The 24,673-nt window shown below is 44.5% G+C and overlaps 2 protein-coding genes and 5 non-coding genes across 7 annotated transcripts; 6 read left to right on the forward strand and 1 right to left on the reverse strand.

Annotated features, from left to right (window-relative positions):
* Window positions 1-253: 253 nt before the first annotated feature.
* Window positions 254-352, forward strand: Trnay-gua. Its single transcript has 2 exons — window positions 254-290; window positions 317-352. It is a non-coding gene; the product is annotated as a tRNA-Tyr (tRNA).
* A 74-nt stretch (window positions 353-426) lies between these two features.
* Trnay-gua lies at window positions 427-525 on the forward strand. Its single transcript has 2 exons — window positions 427-463; window positions 490-525. It is a non-coding gene; the product is annotated as a tRNA-Tyr (tRNA).
* A 75-nt stretch (window positions 526-600) lies between these two features.
* Trnay-gua lies at window positions 601-699 on the forward strand. Its single transcript has 2 exons — window positions 601-637; window positions 664-699. It is a non-coding gene; the product is annotated as a tRNA-Tyr (tRNA).
* A 477-nt stretch (window positions 700-1,176) lies between these two features.
* Window positions 1,177-1,273, forward strand: Trnay-gua. Its single transcript has 2 exons — window positions 1,177-1,213; window positions 1,238-1,273. It is a non-coding gene; the product is annotated as a tRNA-Tyr (tRNA).
* A 289-nt stretch (window positions 1,274-1,562) lies between these two features.
* Trnay-gua lies at window positions 1,563-1,663 on the forward strand. The gene is made up of 2 exons: window positions 1,563-1,599; window positions 1,628-1,663. It is a non-coding gene; the product is annotated as a tRNA-Tyr (tRNA).
* Window positions 1,664-4,117: 2,454 nt separating this feature from the next.
* LOC105275632 (BTB/POZ domain-containing protein 1) lies at window positions 4,118-5,724 on the forward strand. Its single transcript, XM_026971652.1, has 2 exons — window positions 4,118-5,243; window positions 5,520-5,724. Exons 1-2 carry the CDS (start codon window positions 4,296-4,298, stop codon window positions 5,568-5,570), a joined length of 999 nt encoding a protein of 332 aa, XP_026827453.1. The 5' UTR covers window positions 4,118-4,295; the 3' UTR covers window positions 5,571-5,724.
* Window positions 5,725-8,626: 2,902 nt separating this feature from the next.
* LOC105275631 lies at window positions 8,627-13,612 on the reverse strand. Its single transcript, XM_011332600.3, has 5 exons — window positions 13,194-13,612; window positions 11,460-11,858; window positions 11,013-11,331; window positions 10,428-10,727; window positions 8,627-10,332 (listed from the first exon to the last, which is right to left on the reverse strand). Exons 1-5 carry the CDS (start codon window positions 13,240-13,242, stop codon window positions 9,804-9,806), a joined length of 1,596 nt encoding a protein of 531 aa, XP_011330902.2. The 5' UTR covers window positions 13,243-13,612; the 3' UTR covers window positions 8,627-9,803.
* Window positions 13,613-24,673: the final 11,061 nt, after the last annotated feature.

Below are 24,673 nucleotides of genomic sequence, written 5' to 3' on the forward strand. Positions count from 1 at the left end.
TTATTATTACGCGCTCTCTACCTGTCTTACGTCGGCTGTGTTACATTAATATCGCAGCAAAAGTAGCGGAACACGGTGAACCGCAAAAAGCGGGCGTCGCCGGCGATGTCGTAAATTTACATCGCTTTTTTGTAAACCGTTGTTTTATCATCACTGTCCAGGTCGGGACATGAGTCTATCGGCATACTTGAGGCTATCTGCTCTTTTTTATCAATTTGCTCATGATTGATGCACTTAAACGAGGTAATAACAGCCTTCGATAGCTCAGTTGGTAGAGCGGTGGACTGTAGTTGTACAATTGTTTAAACAAATGGATATCCATAGGTCGCTGGTTCAAATCCGGCTCGAAGGAAATTTTTCTCTTTAATTTCTTCTCTTCTGAATTCTTCTAATTAGTTAATTATATCTGAACGAATAAAATGCAAGCCTTCGATAGCTCAGTTGGTAGAGCGGTGGACTGTAGTTGTACAATTGTTTAAACAAATGGACATCCATAGGTCGCTGGTTCAAATCCGGCTCGAAGGAAATTTTTTCTCTTTAATTTCTTCTCTTCTGAATTCTTCTAATTAGTTAATTATATCTGAACGAATAAAATGCAAGCCTTCGATAGCTCAGTTGGTAGAGCGGTAGACTGTAGTTGTACAATAATATAAACAAATGGATATCCATAGGTCGCTGGTTCAAATCCGGCTCGAAGGAAATTTTTTAATTTCTTCTTCTGAATTATTTTACAATTTAAATGGTTAATTATATCTGAGCGAATGAAATGCAAGCCTTCGATAGCTCAGTTGGTAGAGCGGTGGACTGTAGTTGTACAATTATTTAAACAAATTGACATCTATAGGTCACTGGTTCAAATCCAACAGAAAATTGTTTGTTACCTTGTTATAAATCTAAATAATTTTTTAAAATAATTTACTCGACTGCAGACATGGATTATAACAAATTAGATAAATTCTTCATTACAATAATATATGATTCGAATCTGGCTTAGAAATTTTTTTCAGAAATATCGATTTCCATCTTTAATCTTTTTTTCAGTCACATTATGCATTTGTAGTAAAATGTGTTTGAAAATTATGACTTATGTATTAAATGTAGAATTTTTCACTACTTTATTTTGCTCTAAATATTATTGTGCCATCAGACTTTTATTTAAGAAAATTAAGTCCGTACCCTTCGATAGCTCAGTTGGTAGAGCGGTGGACTGTAGTTGATCGCGTGTTCCAAAATAGCCATCCATAGGTCGCTGGTTCAAATCCGGCTCGAAGGAATTTTTTTCTTGTTCTCGTTTAATTTTTAAAATACCGCTAATAATAAAATATGTTGCGCATTAATACTGATCTTTCTGGAAACAAATATTTTCCTATTCTTTAAAGCAATAAATATCATTTTAAAAAACCTATATATTGTTAATTCAAATTCACTTTGGAAAATATTTTATCTCTTTCAATATTATTTTATTCTAAACTTCTCTAACATAGCATATAATTTTTGTATTACAATAAATGTAAACGATATTTCAATAGATATATACAATTTAAGCAACCTTGGTCATCAAACCTTCGATAGCTCAGTTGGTAGAGCGGTGGACTGTAGAGGTTGAGTAGAGCTACGTGCAGCAGGCATCCATAGGTCGCTGGTTCAAATCCGGCTCGAAGGACTCTCTTTTTTTCGTCATTAAAATAATATAATTTACCTCAATTTTTCAAAATAGCAACCTAACAATTTCATATCAAACAAAATCTATATTTTACATAATAATTTTATGTTAATTTAAATAAAAAATAAGATATATTTTATTCCATGTGCTTTGTATAATAAAATTGACAGGCTAACTCCATGTGTTTACTCATGTCAATAATATCTATTACGTTTAACGGAATTTATTTCTACATTATCCATTACATTATACGATATTCATCAGCATTGAAATGAAGCATTATGAGAATTTCTCCAATCTCCAACTTCGACGAGCAAGGAGAACTTCAATTTACGACACAGAGATAGGCCGGTACGATGTTTATCTGCATATTCCGATTGAAAACAAGTCGTGGCAAACAGATAGACAAATATCTGGCCGCATTACTCGCCTTCCGTCACCTACTGACCTAATAGGAGTCAATTTCACCGATTCACCGTTTCTTATTCATTCGGTTCGTATCGAGGCACGCCATCACCGGCCGTCGACCAGAAAGTGCAACGGCAGTTATTAAATATTCCATTATCGGTATTTTTACACTTGCGAGCGGCTTAACACCTTGCGCTTCGTTCAGCCGGGATCAGCTATACGCTGGAAGCGCACCAGACAGCGTTGCAGCTTTCGAAATTGCATCCCTAGCTTAATTCGTTCTCTCCGTCGAAACGTACCCATACAGCACGAAAACATTTCAGAAATATTTCAGAAGTATTTCATCTGACAGATGAAAGCATCTCATAAACATTGCAAAATGTTTCTGCAACAGTTATGAGACAACTCCGGAATAGCAAAATGTCCGCGACACTTGCATTCAAAACCTTAACCAGAAAGGGTGCTGAAAGGTATAGATCAATCTGCAACCTTTCTGAAATATTGTCGAAAGATTATTAAAATAGCTGAAATCTTTTTGATATATTACTAAAGGTTAATTGAAATAATTTTCAAACTTTCCTATGATGTTGCACACAAATTACAAAGCTCTTATTAAAATAAATTGAAAATACTTCAGAAATTATATTTAAATTTATTATACGAGTATTCAGAAGATTGCAAATACTAAAAAGTTATAATAAAAATTATATATAAAATGTATTTATTATTTTTATTGTACGTTTTTATTTAATATTTGCAATCTAATTAATATAATAAATATGATTTCTGAAATATGCTTAATGAAAAAAATACATAATATATATAAGATGTATATAGTTATGCATATATATCTATATATATAAGATATATAGATATACACATACATAGCTAAACCAAGTATTCACCAAGTTTCCCTTTAAAAGGCGTGAATTGTTGGCACATTGACAAAGAGCCGTTCTTATATTATATATTTTCCTTTTTCTTCCTCCAAATAGTTGATTAAACGGAAAGAATTATATAGATATATAATTCTCTGTTCAACCAACACTTATATTTGAAAGAAAAAAAGGATACGTGAAGATAATGCATTTTTTTGTCAACTGGTTAGCTTCATTAAAGATCGAATACTTGGTCTAGGTATATATATATGCAACATTTCTAAAAGGATTCCGCAATGTGTCATATGAAATGTTGCAACAGAAATGTTTCTAAAACCTACCACATGCAATAAATTTGAAAAAAATGTGAATATTATAAAAAGTAAAATTATATATATATATATTTTATATACATATATTTATTATATATATATTTATTTTATATATATATATTTTATAATTATATATATATATATATAATTTTACTTTTTACAATATTCACATTTTTTCAAATTTATTGCATGTGGTAGGTTTTAGAAACATTTCTGTTGCAACATTTCATATGACATATTGCGGAATCCTTTTAGAAATGTTGCATACGAAATGTGAAATCTTGAAATGATTTTAAAACCTTCCTGAAAGCTTTCTGTATTAATCGGTGCCGTATTATTAATGTACGACTTTGCAGAACCTTCGCAATTGCACGGCCGAGTATTGGCGTGTATGTACGTCGTCTCAAGCCGAAACTATCTCTTTTCAGCATGTCATTAATACAGAAACGTAATTAAGTCGAAATACAAATTGTCGAGAATACAAACAGTTTTTACTTAAAACCCAATTGATTGACATTATTGTGCAAAATTACACATCGGTTTGATCGGTTGATCTAAAATTACTTTACGACTGGTTTTACTTAGAACGTGTAAAAGTTTTAAAATTCAATTAGGTTTCAAAACGGTTTCAAATGGTTCCGAGCGCACGGATACCACACGTAGCTTGTGTGCGTCATGTCATCCCCACCACGTGCTACCAAATGCGATCAGCGCCACCGGAATCTGGCATCTCTGGTGGCAGCACGATAGTTGCGTGAGCAGATTCGCCATGAATCATAAATACTTAAGATCTATATTAAATCGCGATCTCGATCGCGATTGGTCGCGATAACAGCGGAAGAACAATGGCAGAAGAAAGCAAGCGTGCGTACGTGCGACTCTGTTTAGTGTGACTCTGGCATCTTTATAAAGGTTTTCCTAGGTCAGTTTTCTAAAATTTCTTGTTGCTCTGCTCGCGTTACAGTTGGAAATCAGTATACACAAGCGTGCACATAAACGCGCTATACTACAAAGATGTCGTTTCCCTGCTTTGACTGGCAGACCAGCAAGGAGAAGCTTTCTGAACGCGGCGAATATCTGTTCGACACTGGATTATGGTCCGACTGTAAGTTCATCGTGGGACAAGAGCCAGAGCAGCGGATCTTCAACGGCCACAAGTTGTTTCTGGCAATGTCCAGTCCAATCTTCGAAACCATGTTCTTTGGTAGCACGGCAGAGAAGGACGATCCAATACCAATAAGGGATGTTCAGTCTGAAGCGTTCAAAATCTTATTACAGTATATATACACAGAAAAAGCGGAATTTACTTCTTTCAAGTTGGTATGCGAGTTGTATTACTGCGCTAATAGATACATGTTGCCATCTTTGGTGAGGCAATGCACAGAATATTTGTGCACCAATCTCTCACCAAAGGGAGCGTGCAGGGCGTACGAACTTGCCAAGCTCTTTGAGAAATGTGAGCTAATGGACGACTGTTTAGACATCATATGTACAATGACCAGCGAAGTATTGAATGAATCTAGTTGGAAGGACATAGGACTGGCAACACTGCTCACAGTTTTGGATCAGGAGGATTTGGAGATCAGTTCGGAGATAGAATTATTCATCGCTGTAGAAAAATGGGCCAAGTCAGAATGTTGTAGAAAATTGATTGATCCAACAAACAGAGAAAACTTGAGATCTGTTATTGGAGATGCATTCTCAAAGATAAGATTTTTGAGCTTGACTCCGCAGGAATTTGCTACGGGTCCTGCTGTGTCTCCCATGTTTTCACAAGATGAGGCTTTTGCCATATTGCTGAACATATGTACTGATGACAAAACGCTTGTACTTGTACCCGAAGATTTTTGTACTATTTCATACAGTAGAACAAACCTAAAGAATAAAACTTTACAAACCTCATCAACTTCAAACCTAAAGAATACAACTTTACAAACCTCATCAACTTCTAGCCAACAACATGTAAGTTATTACGTTACTTGTTATCATATTGTAGTAAACTTTATCTTACAAAACGGTTAATTTAAAATAAGAAATAATGTTCAGTAGATAGATTTACCGTGACAAATTAACATTTTATAAAGGAAAATTTAATACATTAAACATTTATGATTAAAAATTCCCCATTCTAATAAATGGTGGATTTAATTTTCTTTATTTTTCCAAGAATGATGTGGTGCCAATGTGCATTATAGCATTTGTCTATTTTTCTGATTGGATCCATTTTTTTTCTTTTAGATACCACCTAGGGCAGAACAAGATTTGTTTGGCATTCGTTATAAATACTGAAGACTATTCTTAAGGAAGACTGAAGACTGATTCTTAAGGAGGTTATTAATTGATCTATTTCAGAAACATAAGGTTTGTCTATCGGAATGTACTTAGTTCCTGTATAATTTCTCTATAATTTCCTATATAAAGACACATATCTATAATGAATATATCTTCCTTGTCATTATTTTGTGTAAAAATTAACACGATAGTTTTCACTCTCTATGTTAAATCTTCTTCCTCTTAAATATTTAATTGTACATAGCGGTAATTATACTCAATCTCTTATTACAAGAATGTTATATCTGTCGAGCAGTTTTATCGTGTTGGCGTGATATTTAATAAGCCTGGAAAAAATGTTGTGCTAATATCTACGGGGCAGTCCAGTCCCGCCGCTTGTGCGTTGCCTCGCGCGTGCACTTGGCGCGAGACACCAGCGTGTCTCTTGATCCGGTACGCGCACGCACTTAATACCGGGTGCCGCGCGTGATACGTGATCCCAGCATCCGGATGGTGCCGTTAGGCGTGTTTCGTCTTTAAACAGAAACGGCCTTGCCGCGGCTCCGCGAGAGATACGCAGCTTTCTCTACTTTCGCTTACGCGAGATCTTCAGGTTGTCGCTGTTTAGTGCGTATTTTATTGGCATCGGCACGGGAGACGATGCATTCCACGGGAGGTGAGAAAGAAGTTCGTCCTACCCGGTGTATGCGATGCATCCGCGTCGTCTTTCACATTCGAAAATCATAAGCTCATGAATTTTCATCAGCTCGCGGTTTATTAACAACAATTAGCGGCTTATAAATAATTTAATGTAGAAATGGAGATGTTGAGGCTGATTAGAGAGGGAGATTAATCCACATAATTGGATGTAATAATAAGTGGTATATTAATTATAATAAGAAGATCAAGAACGGATCCAGGTCAAGATAAATCTAATATACTTTGTCAAACGTAAATCATAATTGCAGCTATATTTCAGGCAGTCTGTCATATGAGCTTTTTTCTATAGAAATTACCAAACCGATGCCTGACACCGAAAAATGCTGAACGAGCTGAGATGAGCGCCGTCAGGCTGCAGGTGCTACTTTAAGAATGCCACCTTCGTCGTTGCGAAATCTATTGGCGTACCTTCTACGGATAAGTGGGATCCGATCGTGGGTGCACCTCCAGGGGCTCGCGTGACGCGGGGAAATTATCTAACAAAGAGTTTATACCGCGAGATTAAAAGTGCAGACAAACGCCTGCAACCGTTCGCGAGTAGGCATTTGAATAATGAGGGAAGAGTAACGCGCGAGGCCGCGCGCGCTCACGGTTGCCACAGCGTGTCCCGCGAAAGCGTGTACGGGTTTACGGTGTACAAATCTATCCCGCGTGTAATACAAGACCGCTGGGGACGGTCGGCACGATCAAATACACACGGTCAATTTTATCCACAGTCCCTCGGTTTACGATCCCGCGGTCATGATTGAGGAACCTGTTGCTCGCTCGCTGGGAGTCCCCCGGCAGGATCGACGGCAGCAGAATCCTCCTAACACCGATTAGTGTCCCGACGCGCGTAAAGGACACTTAAACGACGATGAAAGAAGAGGCTGCATCGGAATGCAATCGCCGCTGTCGCCAGTCGGCGGCCGGTTGGTATTTCACGAGAAGATTACCATTATTTTTCTCTTATTCCCGCGTTCGTCCTTTCCTTTCTTTCGCCTCGGTTCGCCGGGAATAACGGCGAGACGGCGGTATGCAAACGTCCCATATTGTCGCGGTGCTGCACGTTTGTAGTCTTCGACGTCCGACATGGGCAGCGCGATGCCGCTAATCCGCTTAATTAGCAAGGCAAACTTGGTAAGCGGTATAAAGAGCCAACCGACGCGCGAGCCATTGTAATGCTCGTGATGAGCTCGCCTCCGCTTTATCGCGACTTAATTCGAAGTCTGCACGAACGGAAGCTTGCGTGCTACGCCGTTTCCCTTTTTCGAGATTTATTATTATCTGTTGCGCCTCTCTCTCAAGTTATCACAAGAAACTCCTCTCCAAGAAACTCTTCTGTTGTAATCGATCTGCAAACTCCCCTTAATTGGAATCGCTGATAACGAGAGAACTTAAAGCACCATTAAGAGTTTGACAATATCTCGGAATATTACAAATCATTGTCACTCGTGATGAAATTGATCTGAAGCTAATTAGCGTCTGAGTAATATCGAAACATAACATAAATCGATATAATGATACGGAGGATCTCTCGGCCGCCATCGCCGCTCTCGAAATTCGGGGCACTTTCTTGTGCGTTTTCTCGAGCAGCGTGGGTCGGATCGGGTCGTCCTTAATTTGTCGCGTCATCGATGCCCACGGTATCGTGAATCGAATTCGGATCAAGGCCGCGACGGGGCGGCAGCCGAGACAGGCGTGCAGGATTTTCAGAGCAATTACGAAACCGGAACGAGCTTTCCGTGGTGGTGTTAACATAAATCGGGCGCGGTCCTCGCGATGTGCGTACATGCGCCTGCACACGCATTGTGATTGCAGCAGCGAGGCGGCTTTTAACGGCCGTCAGATGCAAGTCGGTCGAGAAAACGTCGAATCGTGTTCTTGCAAAGGAGATGAAACAGAGAGAGGGAAACGCACGCAGAGAAAGAGGGAGAGAGAGAAAGAGAGGGTCCGGCCGGCGAGAGGCGAACCACGCGTGTTCACGATTCACGAACGAGATTTTTCTCCGGCGCTGTAAAGGCGTGCGCACGGTAGCGGATACCTTCTCCGCGACGTGTCCGCATCGCGCGATTTTAATGAGGAACATTAATTCTGATTAACTTGGAACAGCTTTGATACTTTGCGGGAGCGGTCGGCGCGCGGTCCATACCGCCCGGCGTAATGCCAAGATTAATGAACGAATAAATCCCGGTGTACACCCGCGCTTTCATCCGCTCTCTTACGCCTTAGAAACGAATTTTCCCCCCGGAATGGCGGTCAAGTTTGCGGGACCTAAACGTGCCCCACTTTCCATTCCATTATCGAATACCGGTCGTAATGAATAATACGATGAGCGCGCCAGGGGAGAAAGAGAGAAAGAAAACACATGTCCGTTCGTTTGTGTGTGTGTGAGAGAGATTTCTCAGAATCTTTTATTCAAAAGTTCGTCGAGAACGCTATGTGTTGATATCACTTACTTTTACAAATATTATACATGTACAATATATTTATAATTTTCATATATATATATAAATTTATATATATATTTATTTATATAAATCGGCGAACCCTTAAAAAAAATAAGGGCGCACCTCGAATCGGGGAACAATCGATTTGGCGGTCTTCGGGGATTACTTCTGGGGAGAGCTCGACGGGAGAAGAGCGCACTTGCTGATAGATCGGTATCGGTCGTCGTGATTTTCGACCGGTGCAACGAAGGTGCAAGAGAGCGAGAGGGAGGGATACGGTTATATTACACATGGAATCCCACTCGCGAACCGCCGCCATCAAAAGATCCGCGATTTCTCCTCGTGGGATCGGGTGGGGCGCGACATTTTGCTTTACTTTTGCCGGGTTCGATTGGAATGCGCGTGACTCTCGTCATCGTCACCGTCGTCACAATGATCGACGCGGCCGTCGTTGCCACCTCGAGGACTTCGAGGACGCCGCCTTCGGGAGTCTATCACAGATTGCTGGTGCATGGTGAACGTTTAGCTTGAACTATGTCAGCTGATAACGAGGTACGCGCGAGGGAGAAAGATAATTTTTGCGAATTCCCCGAATAATGCGAGTGACACTTTTTTCTGTAGCGTGGAATGCGAATTTCGGATGCAATCTCGATAAAGCCGAACGTCAATTTAATTCTTGAAGGGACAATTCTGTGAATGCGAAGCGGGTAGTGAGCTTCATTCCGTTCCCACTGGTCCTTAGTCCACTTAGACTCCGTAGTTCTAACTGAACAGAACTAATCATCACAGACACGTCGTTCTCAACGATAAAACATTGCGAAACATTGGCAACTAAAGTGGTCACCGGAGTCTAATGGGCTAACGACGACCTTTCTCCTCTTTTATCCCATGTGCCCCATCGTCGTAGTCGCCGTTGCTCTCGAAAGCCTCGAGGATACTCGGCTGACGCGTCGGTCCGGGCGGTGCCCGGCGCGATGTTGGACCGCGAGGACTCGCGACGCGCTTTCAAGTCGAGATTCCGGATGGAAAGGATCGGCAGAACCGAGGAGAAAGGAGAGGGATGGATTTGACTTAGACGAGAAGGAGGATCGCGCGCGGCAACTTAGAAGAAGCCGTCACCGGTGGGGTCGTTCACCCAGGGGTAGTTGTTGGGGCAGCGCACGCAAGTCTGCAGGTTTATGGTCTCGCCGGGCACCTCCTTCGAGGTCAGCTTGCAGGTGTGGGGCACCCAGCAGGCTGGCGGGCCGTCTACCGTGCACTTCTCCCGCCAGGGCTCGAAGGTCTTCGATTCGGTGATGGTGCGCGGGTTCTGGATCCACTGGATCACCTGAGTCATCGTCACAAAGTAGACGTCGTTGTGATTCTGGAGGATTTCGTCGATCCAGTAGAGGAAGGCGTCCAGGAACTCGGGATTGTTCTTCAGCCAGGCGGCGTGGAAGTAGAGGCCGAGGGGCGCACGGTTCTGCTCGTAGTGACGGTCAAAGTTGTGGTTGAGGAAGTTGTAGAACTGGTCGCCAGTCAGGATGTTGCTGCAAGAGTCCACCATCGCGCAACCGGGCAGGTACTCATCGTTTTGGGGGTCCTCGCGACGGTCCAGCTCGTTCATCACCATTTCCCATACGGCGTGCGACCTGCAAATATTCGCAACATTTTGTACGTTTAAGTTGAGGTACTCGTTAATGTAGAATATTGTTTCCGAAACGTTTCTATGCAGCTAAACGCTTACCTGGTGGGACAGTGCTGAAGATTTCCATGGCAGCGGTGCGGCATCCTGAAGTACATGGTGTACGGCCAGAGCGGGGGGTTGTTCAGGGCCGAGGTGATGGTGGAGTCGTACAGGAAGGCCTGCTCCTCCATCATGGTGAACTGATTGTTACCGCCGACTCGCAAGTACGGCGCCCTGACGCCCACCACGCTGTTGTCCGTCAGATTGGCGAACTTCTCGGCGATGATCCTCATGCCGGCCATCTCTTTCGCCCAATCGTCGACGGTGGCATCCGACCAGAAGCGCTCGTCGTCATTGTGCCTTGCCCCAAAGTTGTCATGTGAACAATATGTAGTGACCGAGTTCCATTTTTAACAATTATGACTATGCGAGCGACTATGATCGTGCATCACAGGAACCTGTACTCGTGAACCTGCTCTGCAGTTTTCGACCTCGTGAATCTGTTTTCCTGAGACCTTGCACTCGATAGGGTCCCGTCGCGATAATCCCGCAGAGGATGCTAATTCCGGCGGGATTCTCCGGATGAAACGTGAATGACAGAGAGAAAGAGACATGACAATGTTAATAAAAGGAGTCAATTCTTACGAGATAGAGTGAACGGCGATTTCGTGGCCCTTCCTGTGCATCTCCTGGACCGCGGAATAGTTGGTGTACTTGTGCGACACGAAGAAGGTAGCCTTGATGTCGCAGCCGTTCGGGTTCTTGCGTTTGCTGAAAATCTCCTTGTACAGGCCGATGTTGTTGTTGTTGATGGCATCGTCGAACGTTATCGTGACCATTTGGGGTACATCCTTGGATGGGAGATCGCCAGGTATCGTGGTGCCATCCTCCGAGCAGAAGCAGTCGGGCAAGACGCACACAACGGGGTCGCAGGGTGGTGCCCTATTGGGATCATTGTCCATGTCTGGAACGTCGAGAAGATCGCAATCGTTCAGCCTCGCAAAATTTCTTCAATTCTCAAAAGAGATTTTTGTTCCTTGCAGATCCGAAGTACTTCTCGTTGAGGGAATACGGAAATTTCCTGCGACTTACCGCAAATGTTTTCATCAGAGCCATCAGTACAATCCTTCTCCCCGTTACAGAAGAGACCCCTCTCGATACAGGATCCGTCTCCGCACGCGAGATAGCCATCCTGGCAGAGCGGTTCCTCGGTATAAAGCAGAGGCTTGGCCTTCCTCTCCTTGTTCTTCAGCTTGCAGTTGTTAACGGAATCCTTCCAATCGCAGGTCTGCTTGTCGATGTCGAAGTACAGGCCAGCCGGGCATCTGATCGCCTGCAGGCCGGAACTCGTGCACTGGATAACGTCGCGGCAATTGTCACCCTCGCCGGCGACCAATCTGAACCACTCGCCCGCATCCTTGTCCTTGCAGATCTCGTTCTCAAAACTCTCCTCCTTCTTGTCTTCCTGTCGCTTGACTCGGTTCGAGCCCTCTGGAAAGAAACAGCGGAGTTTGCGGCGGAGTTTGTGATGGGGATTTTATCTCGTCTGCAATTAATTATCGCCACCCACCGTTTTTGTACATTCAACGATATTTTAATCCTAAAAATGTACGCCGGCCCTAATCTAGTAAAATGAATTGTGCCTGAAGGAAAGCAGATTACAGTAAATTCTTCCCTCTCATATCGTAATACGATGTACTCTAATTATGCACAAGTAATTGTAATATACTTATAACCATTTTAGAGTTGAGATATTGATCAGCTCATTAAAAAATAATCCCTTACGAATTTTTTTAAGACGACATAAGAAAACCAAGATTCCAGCGAGCTTACATTCAAGGGATGCCGTGGATTAGTGTTTCAATTATAAATCTCGGTTCTCGGGGATTTTTTCATCTGATATCCGATGAAACACGTCTGTCAGATAAATGTTCGGTCTCGTTAGTCCCCAGGGCTCGCGAGACGACTTGACGGAGCGACAAACAGGGAAAGTTGTGCCCCCACCCGCGCCGTTTTCAGACGCCCGGGGCACGGCAGTGACGTCAGCCATCCGGGACCGACCGGACCGAGGAGCTTTCACACTCTAATCTCTTATGCAACCTGTCGTCTCGATGATCGGCTCGGCTACACGGAATTATTCTTCCTGTCGCGAGCATCGCCGGTTTACGATGCGAAAAAGATTGACTACCGGTTCTAATGGAGGAAGTTACAAGAAGTAGACCGAGAAAATCTCAAGCGCCAGATTGCAGTGACACTTTCGCCATTTTGAATGGCTGTCGTGCGCGATCTCACGTGTCCACGCGTGCGGTACTTCGGGATCTTTCAATTATACATCGCAATTAATATATTCCGAGATCAACAATGAATACTTAACTCCCTACCATGTACAGCAACTCCTAGTTTCGTCTTAAAAATATATAAGATGATCAAGTTATTAATAAAAAATTCCAGTCGAGATACATATGTATACATTTATTCTAACATGCGACCCCAAATCGTCGGAGATCCCCGTCAACGTGTGTCGTGTATCGCATCGCAGATTATTTGCGGCATAATCGAGTCGTAGTCATCAGCGATGCTTGCACAATTTATGCGAAAGACGACACAAAGGGTGGAGAATAATTAGCACGCCATCAGGATCGATCAGCGAGAAAATCCGTTTCGGATTAGGTGGTTCTCGGGTCTTCGTAAAAATAGCCTCCCACGTCACGACCGGATAGGACTGGAGAACTCTCACATGCCACGTCGCGGCGAGGATACGATACCCGCACACATGGGTACACGGACGCAGCGGCGAGAGAGCTGGCAGAGAAATCTGGTACTCACCGGCAAGGACGAAAGCTGCTACCAAGAGCAGCACCAACGAGGACCTCATGCTCGTCCTGACCCGTGACGGGGAACCTAATGTCTTCCTCTCGACGTCGTCGTCGTCGTCGTCGTCGTCTTATCACGAGTTGCCTCGGCACCACCCAATTCTTTACCCTTCGATCACTCCCGGTCAACTGATGTTTGTCCGACGCGGGAAGGGATGAAAGGGAACCGTTCGCGAGGTGGGGTAGCGATGTAGCGACGTACCCGTTCGCCACTTCCGGGGCAGGGTGGATGCGGGAGGGGGTCAAAGTGCAGGAGCGGGGCCCGATTCCTACGAGGGGTACCCGGCTGAAGCTCTCGGTCGCGCGAGACACCCGAACGGGGAATCCTCGGCACGCGGGGCTAGCGGACAAATCGGGGACGAGTTCGCCTTCAAGGACGCGGACCTTGAAGGTGTAGGTACCGCTCACGGACTGGCTGAGGCCCGCCACTCGTCGGGCCTTATATTGCCACCACCACGACGGTGCGCGATCGGGTCCCCTCTTTCTCATCTTTAAGAATTGCCGCCCGCGTAGACCGTACCTCCGCCGATCCAGGAACGTACGAATCGAAAACCACCGGTTTTCCGCGACACCCGCGGGAGCATGATACACCGGCCGACTCGATCGCGTAGTCGCGTGCACGATTCTCGATTCACGGGCCTCCGTTGTACCCTCCGCGGGCCTGATTCCTCCCTGATTAATTGCTGCCTCGGCGACCGCAGATCTTGGATGTCTGAGATAAACGAACTTGCTAGAACGCCTCCTGAAAAGAACGTAACAATTAAAATTTCGAAGTTGTACAATGCAATATAACAATTTCTCGAGAAGACGTATAATTATGGGCAGTTGAACAAGAACGTCTGATGTTGAATCCAAGCGACAGCACAAGTCCATCTCAAGCGTAATCGAGGTAAATTCAATCTCGCGAGATTATATGAATCTAGCTACCCCGTTGGAGAGATATTTTCATCCACGACTATCATTAATCGTCTGTTTGTCAGCGGAAATACGTGGCGTAAATGGTCAATAATTTTTCGACGCATGAAGATGCAAGGCGCAGTAATTCTTCTAATGTCAGCGATAGGTTCGAGAAGCGTACGACCTCGACCTAGGAACTTAAATCATCCGCGACGACGTATCTTCTACTTTTAAGTGCTTTCGCAGAAAATTCCTACGCCAAGTCAGCATGCACGTTCCGTTGACTTCATCTTTATCATCGTCAACCGAGAGTACGTAAATTACGTTTCGCGATGGTACGTAAACTTCTTTGCAATAATGCGTTGTTGAGTACATCCGCGCGTATTTCCTTGCGCGCGAAATGCTTCAAAACTCATAAGATTAACAAATCGCGACGACTCTGTCGACGGAGATAACGAATATCTACGTTACGCATTAAGTTTCCAGCTTTAATATCCTCCCGCGAGCAAACCGTGAATATTTTTCAAATTTCTGAGGATATGCGAGCGATGTTGGCATTTTGGAGGAGGTTTACGCTGACAAGTCGAGAAAGTGATGGGAGGTAGTAATGACGTAAGCTTGTCAAGGTCGGGAGAATAACGACCCCCTTTAATAAATTAACGTTTCGGTAAGATCACGTAAGTAAGATCAAGGGAAGCGAATAGCGACGTGATCCTTGATCGGGCCAGGCGACTCAAAGATGCAATCGGAACGTCGAGATTGCAAAGAATGTCATCTTCGAAGAAAGCAATCGTAAAAATAATGATGATACTTGCTTTCCACCCTGCAGCTTTAACCGGCGATTGTTAAACGCTTCCTAGTTTATCGGCTTTAAGTTGCAGCGGTTGTCTCGAAAGTACAGCCCAAAGTTCCGCTGGAATTCCCATTAAGTCGTAAGGACGATACGTTGTGGTAATTCGGTGATTCGAGTCGAGTTTGCTTCGAAATCGCGCGTATCGGGATTACAACGTCGTGAACAGTTACGGGTCCTATCGGCGCTCTCGGCGACGTCGTAAAATACCTCGTATCCGTCGCGAAATGTCTCGGCCCGGAGAAATTACGTCCGACTATCCGGCGGATCGCCCCGGGAGCCGAGTATGAAAGTCGAGTAGAAAATGAGACGCCTCCGAGCGTAATTGCTGGAAAGTTTCGCGAACGATATTATTAACGTTATCGCTAAGCGATCAAACGGTTTACGTAATATTTGTTTATATCGTTCGGATCATTAGAACTCGATCGTTAGCCGCGAAAATTCGCCTGCATCGCGCGAGCGCGTGCGCGCACCAGCTTTCTACGATGACCTAAGATTTTTACATAACGCCGAGAAATGAAGCGATTAAATATTCGTCCGTCATCCCCCCTGTTGCTTCTTTTTCTCGCATATTACTTTACTTAAACGAACGCTGCAAGCAAACGTTGCGTCGCGCCGCACGATGCCCATCATCGCCATCATCATCGTTGTGGATCTGCAGTTGCGGAACGTCCACGACGCGCGTTCGAAAGTGAAACGATCGTGGACGCAGTCTCGTTCGCAGCCGAGTACGGACATACCGGTCGTGTTGTCGCGCCTGTTAATGACGGATCAAATATCGAAATATCTCAGTTATCTCCGTGACACAATCGTTTCTCTCTCGAGAAAGAGAGAGAGAGAGAAAGAAAGGGAGAGAGGGTGGCTGTGCGAGGCGGCGCCGCCCGCACAATACCGCGCGACGCGGCGCCAAGATTCCCCGCAGGCGTCGTCCCGATCTGATCTCTTATTTTTTTTCTCAAATGTCAGAGCAAGAGAGACGAGAAAAAAAACGGAGAGAAAGAAAGAGCGAGAGCTCGCCTGGCATTTTGGACGGGCCCGCGCGATCTCTGCACACGCTTATTATTGCGCCATCGTCGCCGACACTCGCGCGCCGCCCGAGCTAAATGCCAGGCCACGGTTCGCAAATCTAATCGACGGATCCTAACGATGGACCCCCCTTTTCCTCACGAATCGATGACTCCCCGGGAAACCACGGTGAAGTCACACGCGCTCGCGCAAGAGCGTACCCTTTGCCGGCTGTGAATTCTACGATCGCGATATACGCGGTCGTGCACGCGCCTCCGACTCGCGTGCGCCTGGCGATCGGCGTGATTCGCGAACACGTGTAGATCGGTATCGCCGTAGATAGAGACCCATGCATCTTTCTTGCGTTCGCTTTCAGTGAGGTTTCGACGTAACAAAGCGACAATTGCTTTCGCGTGTCGAGCGGATTGACCTACGCTCGCGGATTTCCGCCTGCCGCGCGCACAAAAGCGCGGCGTATCTGGATTTCGCGGCGTTTCGCATTTTCAGCAGCGCAATTGAGTATCGCACGCCTCTCCATATGGCGCAATCGCGGTGCACAATGCTCACTCGGCGGCGAACTCGAAACCGCTAGAAAGTACGTCTCGTGCTAACGCGCGGTTAGTGTAACGACCATTAAACTCCTGCCCGAGTACCGGTGACCGTTTGATAATACCGTTTGCCGCTTCTCCTTTTCGTTTCGCCGTGCCGACCGCACGGTCGCGCGTTTCTGCGCGATGCGTGGTCGATCGCACGCACGTACGCGCCAGGAATTTGCCCTTTGCCTGGTATAAAATCGGCGACTGCCGCTGCAAGAAATGCCATTTCGCCCATCTAAACGTCTGACGGAGCGAAAGAATCGAAATGTTGTCACCACCACGTCCGATTACGGCGGCCTAACGGTGATCTTGTCTTGATCGATCTTGTACGATCGCCGCGTACGATCATCCGTTAGCAGCGATCGACCACGTAGAGTTCATCGCGTCGGCGATCTTGCCGCTCGATGCAGGATGCTTTGCTAGATCGTCGTCACGAGAACGCGTCCTGTGTGCAACTTCCTCGGCCTGGATTCGCGTCGGCATCAGCCGGTCTCGACCGGCTGATCGCTCACGAGAGCAGGAAGTGCTAGAGGATGCGTTCGAAGCGAAGAACTCCGATCGAAGAACAAGTTACGTTTTCCCGGCTCGGCGGCGCCTCTGAGTGACGACGATGATTCACGTAATTGCGATCGCCGAACGGAGCGCGATTGCGACGCATCGCTTCGCCGTGCTGCGCTTAGAAAGCTGTTCCATCACGATTCGTCTATCCGCTTTGAGGCTGAAGCGTGGAAACGCTTCGCAGGATGTCGATCGCCGATAATCGCTAAGGCTATCCATCCGGATTGGCGTCGAGCCAATCGCGTTGGCGGACAGGATTGCCGGTACGTCCGAACGAGAAAAATTCGCGAGATCGATGGTAATCATTCTCGCGTACGTCGGCTGCAAATTAATTTGCCGCGAAGCGAGGCGCGCGCGATAATCGACGCGATTAGCGGAGTCGTCGATAGCGTCGGCGGAAAAACGGTGGAACGAAATGTCGATGATAATGGCGCGGAGCAGGGTAATCATTGAAGGAATCATTGAGATATACTGCACGGAGTAGTGATTGCATGTAATTTAGTCCTCCGTAAGTAGAATACTTTAGAATGCGTAATTTCACGTTCGACGGTAATATCTTACAATCTTCCTGATCTCTCTGTGAAGAGAATATACGATTGCGGAAAACCACTCGCGGTGATTCTTAAGATTCTCCGATTGTATTATCACAAATGTGAAAAATGAAGTAACTCTTCTAGGGAATCGATTGCAGATACAACAACGGGGAGACCTTTATTCGACGGAAATCTACACCCACAGAAAAGATTTGTGGACTTAATGCTATTACTTTTTAATCTATCATAAAATAAGATCGCTATAGCGACAATCATATTTATTATTGAAAAGAAACATATTTTAATCTTGAATAGAAAATTCTAAAATCTAGATTAAAATAATCTTAGTGCTATCTCATTAATTTTCTCAGAAGGATTTAGATAAAAATTTGTAGCAAGTTAAAAATATTCTTGATTTAAGAATATTGTGAGATCTAAAAGACATCTTGTTCTATTCTTCTAAGAGAATTTGTAGAATCTGCACAAAACGGCCAATATTTATGTGTTGCAATCGAAAATCGGGAAAGTGTTTCTGTTATTTACAATGAATAAGTGCAATACTCTACAAGAAATATTAAAAGATATGGAAATGTCTTATCTCGAATCTTATTTCTCAAGTAAGTATATTGTATATACTTACTTACATTTCCATATCTTCCATATCTAACAGAAACACGGAAATACACAGAAACACTTTCCCGATTTTTGATTGCAACACATAAATATTGGCCGTTTTATCGGAATAAAGGACGCAGAAGCGCCGAGTCGACGAGCGACTGTGAGAAAATGATGCGTCGACATCGACAAAGCCTACTATAAAGTGGCGCTAATATCAAATTATTCTACATACAAGAATATATAAGCATAAATGTTACTCTTGTCTCAAGACAGTAAGACAATCTTATTTAATTCGAGAGAGAAGAATAGAAATTACTGATTTAAATTAAAAATTGTTTTATTTTCATATTTTTTATACTTGTAATACGATTAAATTAGTCAAGAATATTTTTCGTCTCGTTATCAGAAATCCTTTCTGAGGGTGTATGTTTTTCAGTGTCGCGCGCCGATTCTCTCTTGGGCAAGGTGGGAGCGGTTCTTGGGCAAGATCCCCGTTGCTCCCTTATCGCCGACGTTGCGAAAAGGCGGTGGTCTTTCGGATCGGTGCGGCCCTGACGTGACATATGCCATGGCGGTGAAAGGAAAGAAGACGAGGCAACGGCTAAGCACCTTCGAAGCCTTCGAGGCGGAGAGCTTTCTCTGCCCGCGGCCAAAGCATCGCCGATCGCCGCTGTTGCGTTTCTACAGGTATCGTGTAAGATCGCTCGCCATACCGGCGGCTCCATCTCTCGTTGATCCAGCATATCCAGTGCCGGCGATCAATCCTCGATCGTCGATCATACGATCCTCCTCGATCCTGACTGATCGCTTCCGACTTACGGATAGAGCGTCTGATACCGGACGCGATTAATTCCCGCGGATTTATCACAAAACGCCCGATCCAGTGGGCGATTTAATAGCCACTCCTGCTGACGAATGACTCTCATGAAATATAGATGAAATGCAATCCGCGAGATCGATGGGGAGAAGTGATCGAGAGATCGCGTATAATCGTGTGCCGGTACGGGAGACTCTGACGAACAACTGCTGCCACCCTGAATCGATCACCGCGATCTCTCTAAAACAGACTGCATTCGAGAGTTTTTACCAATTAAAAAAAAATTTTATTTCCACCGACTTTTTGTTATTTTGATGGAAATCTTTCTTTTCCTCCGCTCGACACTTCCTCGATCTTGTCGAGTATTGCGCGTCGATTTGCGTTGCTGCATACATCAACTGCACACGTACAAACACGAAGGTACACGTGCGCACGAGTCGAGGTGCATGGGCACGCGATATTGTCAAAGCGGAGGCTGAATTAATCAAAGCGAGCACGAAAGTGCCAGACGGCGCGGCGGTGGGTGCATGACGTGTCGCGTGATGCAGCGGAACAACGGAACTTTATGAAATTCCCAATTCCTCGGAGACCGCGAGCGATAGCGCGAGCGCGGTCCTGCAATATTCATATAATGCATGAATAACCGCCATGCGGTTTGTGATAATGTCGCGTCGCGGCCAAACTCATCGATCGCCGGTTAGCGTATGCGTATGCACAAAGCGCGGAACGCGAGTAATATAGAGGCGCGCTGAGTAAACAACCCCCTCCGACGAAATTTTGCTTACGCAAATTCAGAGGGGTTGCGCGGTACGTTTGCTTCTTATTCTCCCCCTCGTTGCCGTAATGTGTGCAAGGGTGTTTAAAAGGACACTCCGAAAGCACCTTGGCAATCGTACCTACCTTGAAACAGCAGCTTCAAGGCGGGGGTTATTTACACCCCCTGCAATTGAGGCAGATGAAAATAGAAATCCTCTAAGAGTATTACGTACTCCGTTGAATATTCAAGAGTTCGCGCTCCGTTTTACGACGTGAGACCTCATGTGCATATCTCGGCAGTATGCAGCTTGTTCGCACAGTTGACCAAATGGCCTCGCTAAATCCTCTCTCGTCTAAGCGCGAAATTTCCGCTTCATTCTGCCTTTCGTCGCAGCGTGTAACGGCGCAATTCCTCTCGTCGCCACGTATTCATCGCGAAGGCTTCATCGATCGTTGCATTAAGCCATGCTCAAATTGAGTCAAGGGATAATCCAATAAAAGGAAACACGCGTTTTTTCTTTCGAGGGGAGTAAAGCACGAGCGGACGATAATACATCGCGCGTTGGAAAAAAGGACAAAAGAGACGATCGGTTAGATTTTTAACAGGATTCGCGAGACGGAGCGTCCACCACTTTCAAGACGGATGAATCGCATGTAATCAAGCGAGAGCGCTATATTTATCATATATCCGTGGATGATCGATCGAGCGCTTCGATAAACGATGCACGATTTTGCAAATACACCCCCGAGGTACTTCATCCCCGTCATTCCCGTTCCGGTAGCGCGACCTTGACTGTCAATTTTTAGATCGTCCTGGAGACTAAATAAGCTCCTCGCCGGTATTCAATTTACCGGATATGGATTGATCTCGAAGGACTCGCGTATCGTATCGATCACCGTAATGTAATGCGCGTTACGCCACCGATCGTTCACCGATGTGTCTGTATCGGAGGCCTCTCGGCTCACAATTTATATGGCATATCCTCCGCAAAAAGGTCAATCTTCTCAATTTTGCCTGAGATTGTTATACCGCGCTGTATCAAGTGATGAAGCCAGATCCTTTTTTTGCATAAAAAATTGTCGGACGGACAATTTGTCACCGTAATATGATCGTACGCAACGAGAGCGGTGCGTGCACAAACTTGAAATTATTACCTCGCAATATTGCGCATTGCATGCGGTGCATCAGGATCCGCGGCCCGTTTTGCCTGCATCTGCGGACGGTCCGGTCGGACGGGGATGTTGAGCATACGTAGGTAGGCATATCGATTTCAGGGGGATAAAGAGGAAAGAGTCGGAAAGATCGTCCTGTCCGAGGCTGGTTCGCCGTCGGCGTTAGGAACGGGATTCCCAGGACCGTAACGTATGGTCTGCGCGCACCCCTGCGTGGCCGATGATGACCTTGACCTAGGGGGTTCCTGCCGCGCCGGCGTCGCGTCCTCGTCGACCCTCGCGCGGCCACGTCCCATCCTCGTCTTACCTATGTTCCCGCGACATGATTTATCTCGCTGCACCTGCTACCGGCCGCGCATCTGATCAGATAGCTGCATCATCGCCGATAGTCTGGCGACCTCGGGGGTGCACCGGTTATGGAAGTCGATGGACTAGGAAATCGGGGCACCGATAGGGAATTATGTTCTATCGTAGTCGTCCTGTGTGCGCTGCACAAGCTGTCGATGCACTAATCTTCCGAGTATTCCCGGGTACGCCGAAGCAAAACGATCATTTCATCTGTAACGTATAATGGTACGCGCAAATATGACGTTTCGGAGCAGTCTAATCGTAGAAATAATTAGTGTCTTTTCAAGGGAAAGAAAAAAGGGATCGAGCTTGTTCTTCATGTATGGGATCGCATGCTTGCGTCCATCCGTCAATTCTGCACTCTCCCTCTTTTATTTAAACTTTTCATCTGCGCCATATCTCGACTTATTGCATCCTTCGAATAGTCTCGTCCCGCGAGCATTTGTTGCCGAACAATCTCGAGAAATCTTTCTTTTAAAATTCGCATTACTGCCCCGTATTCTTTTCATTTTATTCCACCGTTCTCCTTCTCTCTGTCTCTATCTTTTTCTTTTCTTCTTTCTCTGTCTGTCCTGTCCTTCCTGCATTTTTCTTTCCTCTCAAAGTAATACGATCACGTTTCTCCTCAATAATTCCTCTTCAATTCAGTTCAGTTTCATCATCCCCACTCTCGACAATAATACTTGATGGCGCGATATCCTCTTTTCTCTATATTTCTTTTCTTTATAATGTAGCAAAGTGACATAAGAAACGACATAATGACGTATGTGTAATGTGTCATCCAGGTAGGTCAAAAAAGAGAGAAGACCCTTTTTGCACTTGACAAGATATATTTGGAGAAAAGTATTCCAAGTAGCATAATGACATCATTATATCATCTTCTCACATCACTTTACTACTTGGAATACTTTTCTCCAGATATCTCTTGCCAAGTACAAGAGCGATCTTCTCTCTTTTCTATGGTATAATAAATTAAATCTGTCTGTCCGTCTACCCGGATGACACATTACGCCACATACTCGTATCCTTCGTGCCTCTGTAGCTATAGCATATTCCATTATCGTTTTCATATTTCCTGCTGCATATTCCACCTCTGGACGCCGCCATGACTGCCCGCGTTTCGTCACATTTGCAACAGTGGTCGCAGAACGCGAAAAAACGGCGACCACAGGGATAAACAGGAACAACATTTACGATTATTCGTGCAGTTGTCACCATTTATCAGGATGTGAAATACATGCTGGCATTCGAGTCAAGAGATGCTTCAAACGCGTCTCAGATTCTGAAGATCCTTGATGTTTTGTTATATTTTACCCGGATACTAGCTAGTTTTGCTAGCGCTTTTGTTGTCATCCATTGATCTCGTTTCTGATTATTCTTTTATCCTTTCTGATCCACATTTCTGCTTATGTTGCAATATTTGCCTCTCTTTTTATTCGATCGTACAAGAATATGAGCTTCCCATTTTATCCTACATAAAGCATGAACTGATGTGACTTATATTTTCTTCTTCAACCCTCTTCACTCCCAGCAGACTCACATCTTCACGATTGGAAACAATGCTATCTTTTCTTTTTCGTACTTTATTTGAAATTCCAATTAAGTCCGGCTCACAATCTCGTTATTTATATCCATTCTTATTGTTTATATATAATACCGATATGTAATTTGATATATATATATATTTCTTAAAAAAAGCGTGAGACATCTTTTATATCAAATTTCGTCAGAGGATAAAATAATCTCGGTGAATTACGGTTCAAGTTTGGTTGTAAATAATTATTGGAAAATTTATATTTATATGTGTATATATATATATATTTATTATAAAATCTAAGTGAATATATTGGGTCATTAAGTATGAAACTTTACAAATGTAAAAGCCCCATCTTTAACATTTGTTATCTCAAATTTGGCGCCAGACGTCAGTATCAGGTTAGGTTAGTGTGATAGATGTATGTTCGCTCTTCAAATGTCATATTTGTTTCTTCAAATATCTTCATTAGTTTTATTGGTGGATTCTTTTTTATAGAACTATGGAAAAGTCCAAAATTCGTGTGATTTATGAATATGAGTTCCGCCGTGGAACCACAGTGTCGGAGACAGCTCGTAATATCAACGCTGTATTTGGTGAAGGTTCAACTACTAAAGCAACGGTGGGCAATTGGTTCAAAAACTTCAGAGATGGAGATTTCAGCCTCGCTAATGAGCCACGTGGAAGACCAAAGACGAAGGTGGATAATGATCACTTGAGAGCCGTAGTAGAGTCCGATCCATCTCAAAGTACACGTGAATTGGCATCGATATTCAATGTTTCCATACCCACCATATTGGTTCATTTAGCTGCAATTGGTAAGATAAAGAAGTTGGACAAATGGGTCCCGCACGAATTGACTGATGCGCAGTAGGCGCAACGTCTAGAGGCTTCACTTTCTTTGCTTTCCCGTCACAAAAATGAATCTTTTTTGAATTGAATTGTGACCTGCGATGAAAAGTGGATACTCTACGACAATCGTAAACGCTCACATCAGTGGTTGAACGCTGATGAACCACCGAGACATCACGCGAAACCCAACATTACACAAAAGAAGCTTATGGTGATTGTTTGGTGGTCCAGGTCAGGTGTTATCTACTACAACTTTATGAAACCTGGTACATCGATAACGGCTGAAGTATATTGCAAGCAACTGGACGAAATGATGCAACAACTTGCTATTAAACAACCGAAATTGGTCAATCGGTCAATGCCAATCCTGTTGCATGATAATGCTCGACCGCACACTGCACGACTGACCGTGGCAAAGCTACGGGAGTTGGAATTGGAAACTCTCCGTCATCCACCATATTCACCAGATCTATCACCTACCGACTATCACTTTTTCCGGAATTTGGACAACTTGTTGGTGGGAAAATTCTTCAATTCTCAACAGGCAGTCGAAACAGCCTTCCGCGACTTCATCGATTCCCGTACTCCTGGCTTCTATAGTAGAGGCATAGACCAACTACCACTAAAATGGCAGAAGTGTGTAGATAACATGGGCGCATACTTCGATTGAAAATAAATCATGTCCATGTGCCAAAAAATGCAAAAGTTTATGTTCTATTTGTAAAGTTTCATACTTAATGACCCAATATGTACATTCCTTGTCTGAGAGGAATACTCCACAAAACAGCCGTTGATGAATTATTTATATCCTCATGTTCCTGGATTTCCCTGTTACAAGATACGCAATTAGTTTAATTGGCGGAATGTAATCGCAAAAGAAGAGTGATTACAGACTA

The sequence above is a fragment of the Ooceraea biroi genome, chromosome 8 (assembly GCF_003672135.1).
Source record: "Ooceraea biroi isolate clonal line C1 chromosome 8, Obir_v5.4, whole genome shotgun sequence".
Lineage (NCBI taxonomy): Eukaryota > Metazoa > Arthropoda > Insecta > Hymenoptera > Formicidae > Ooceraea > Ooceraea biroi.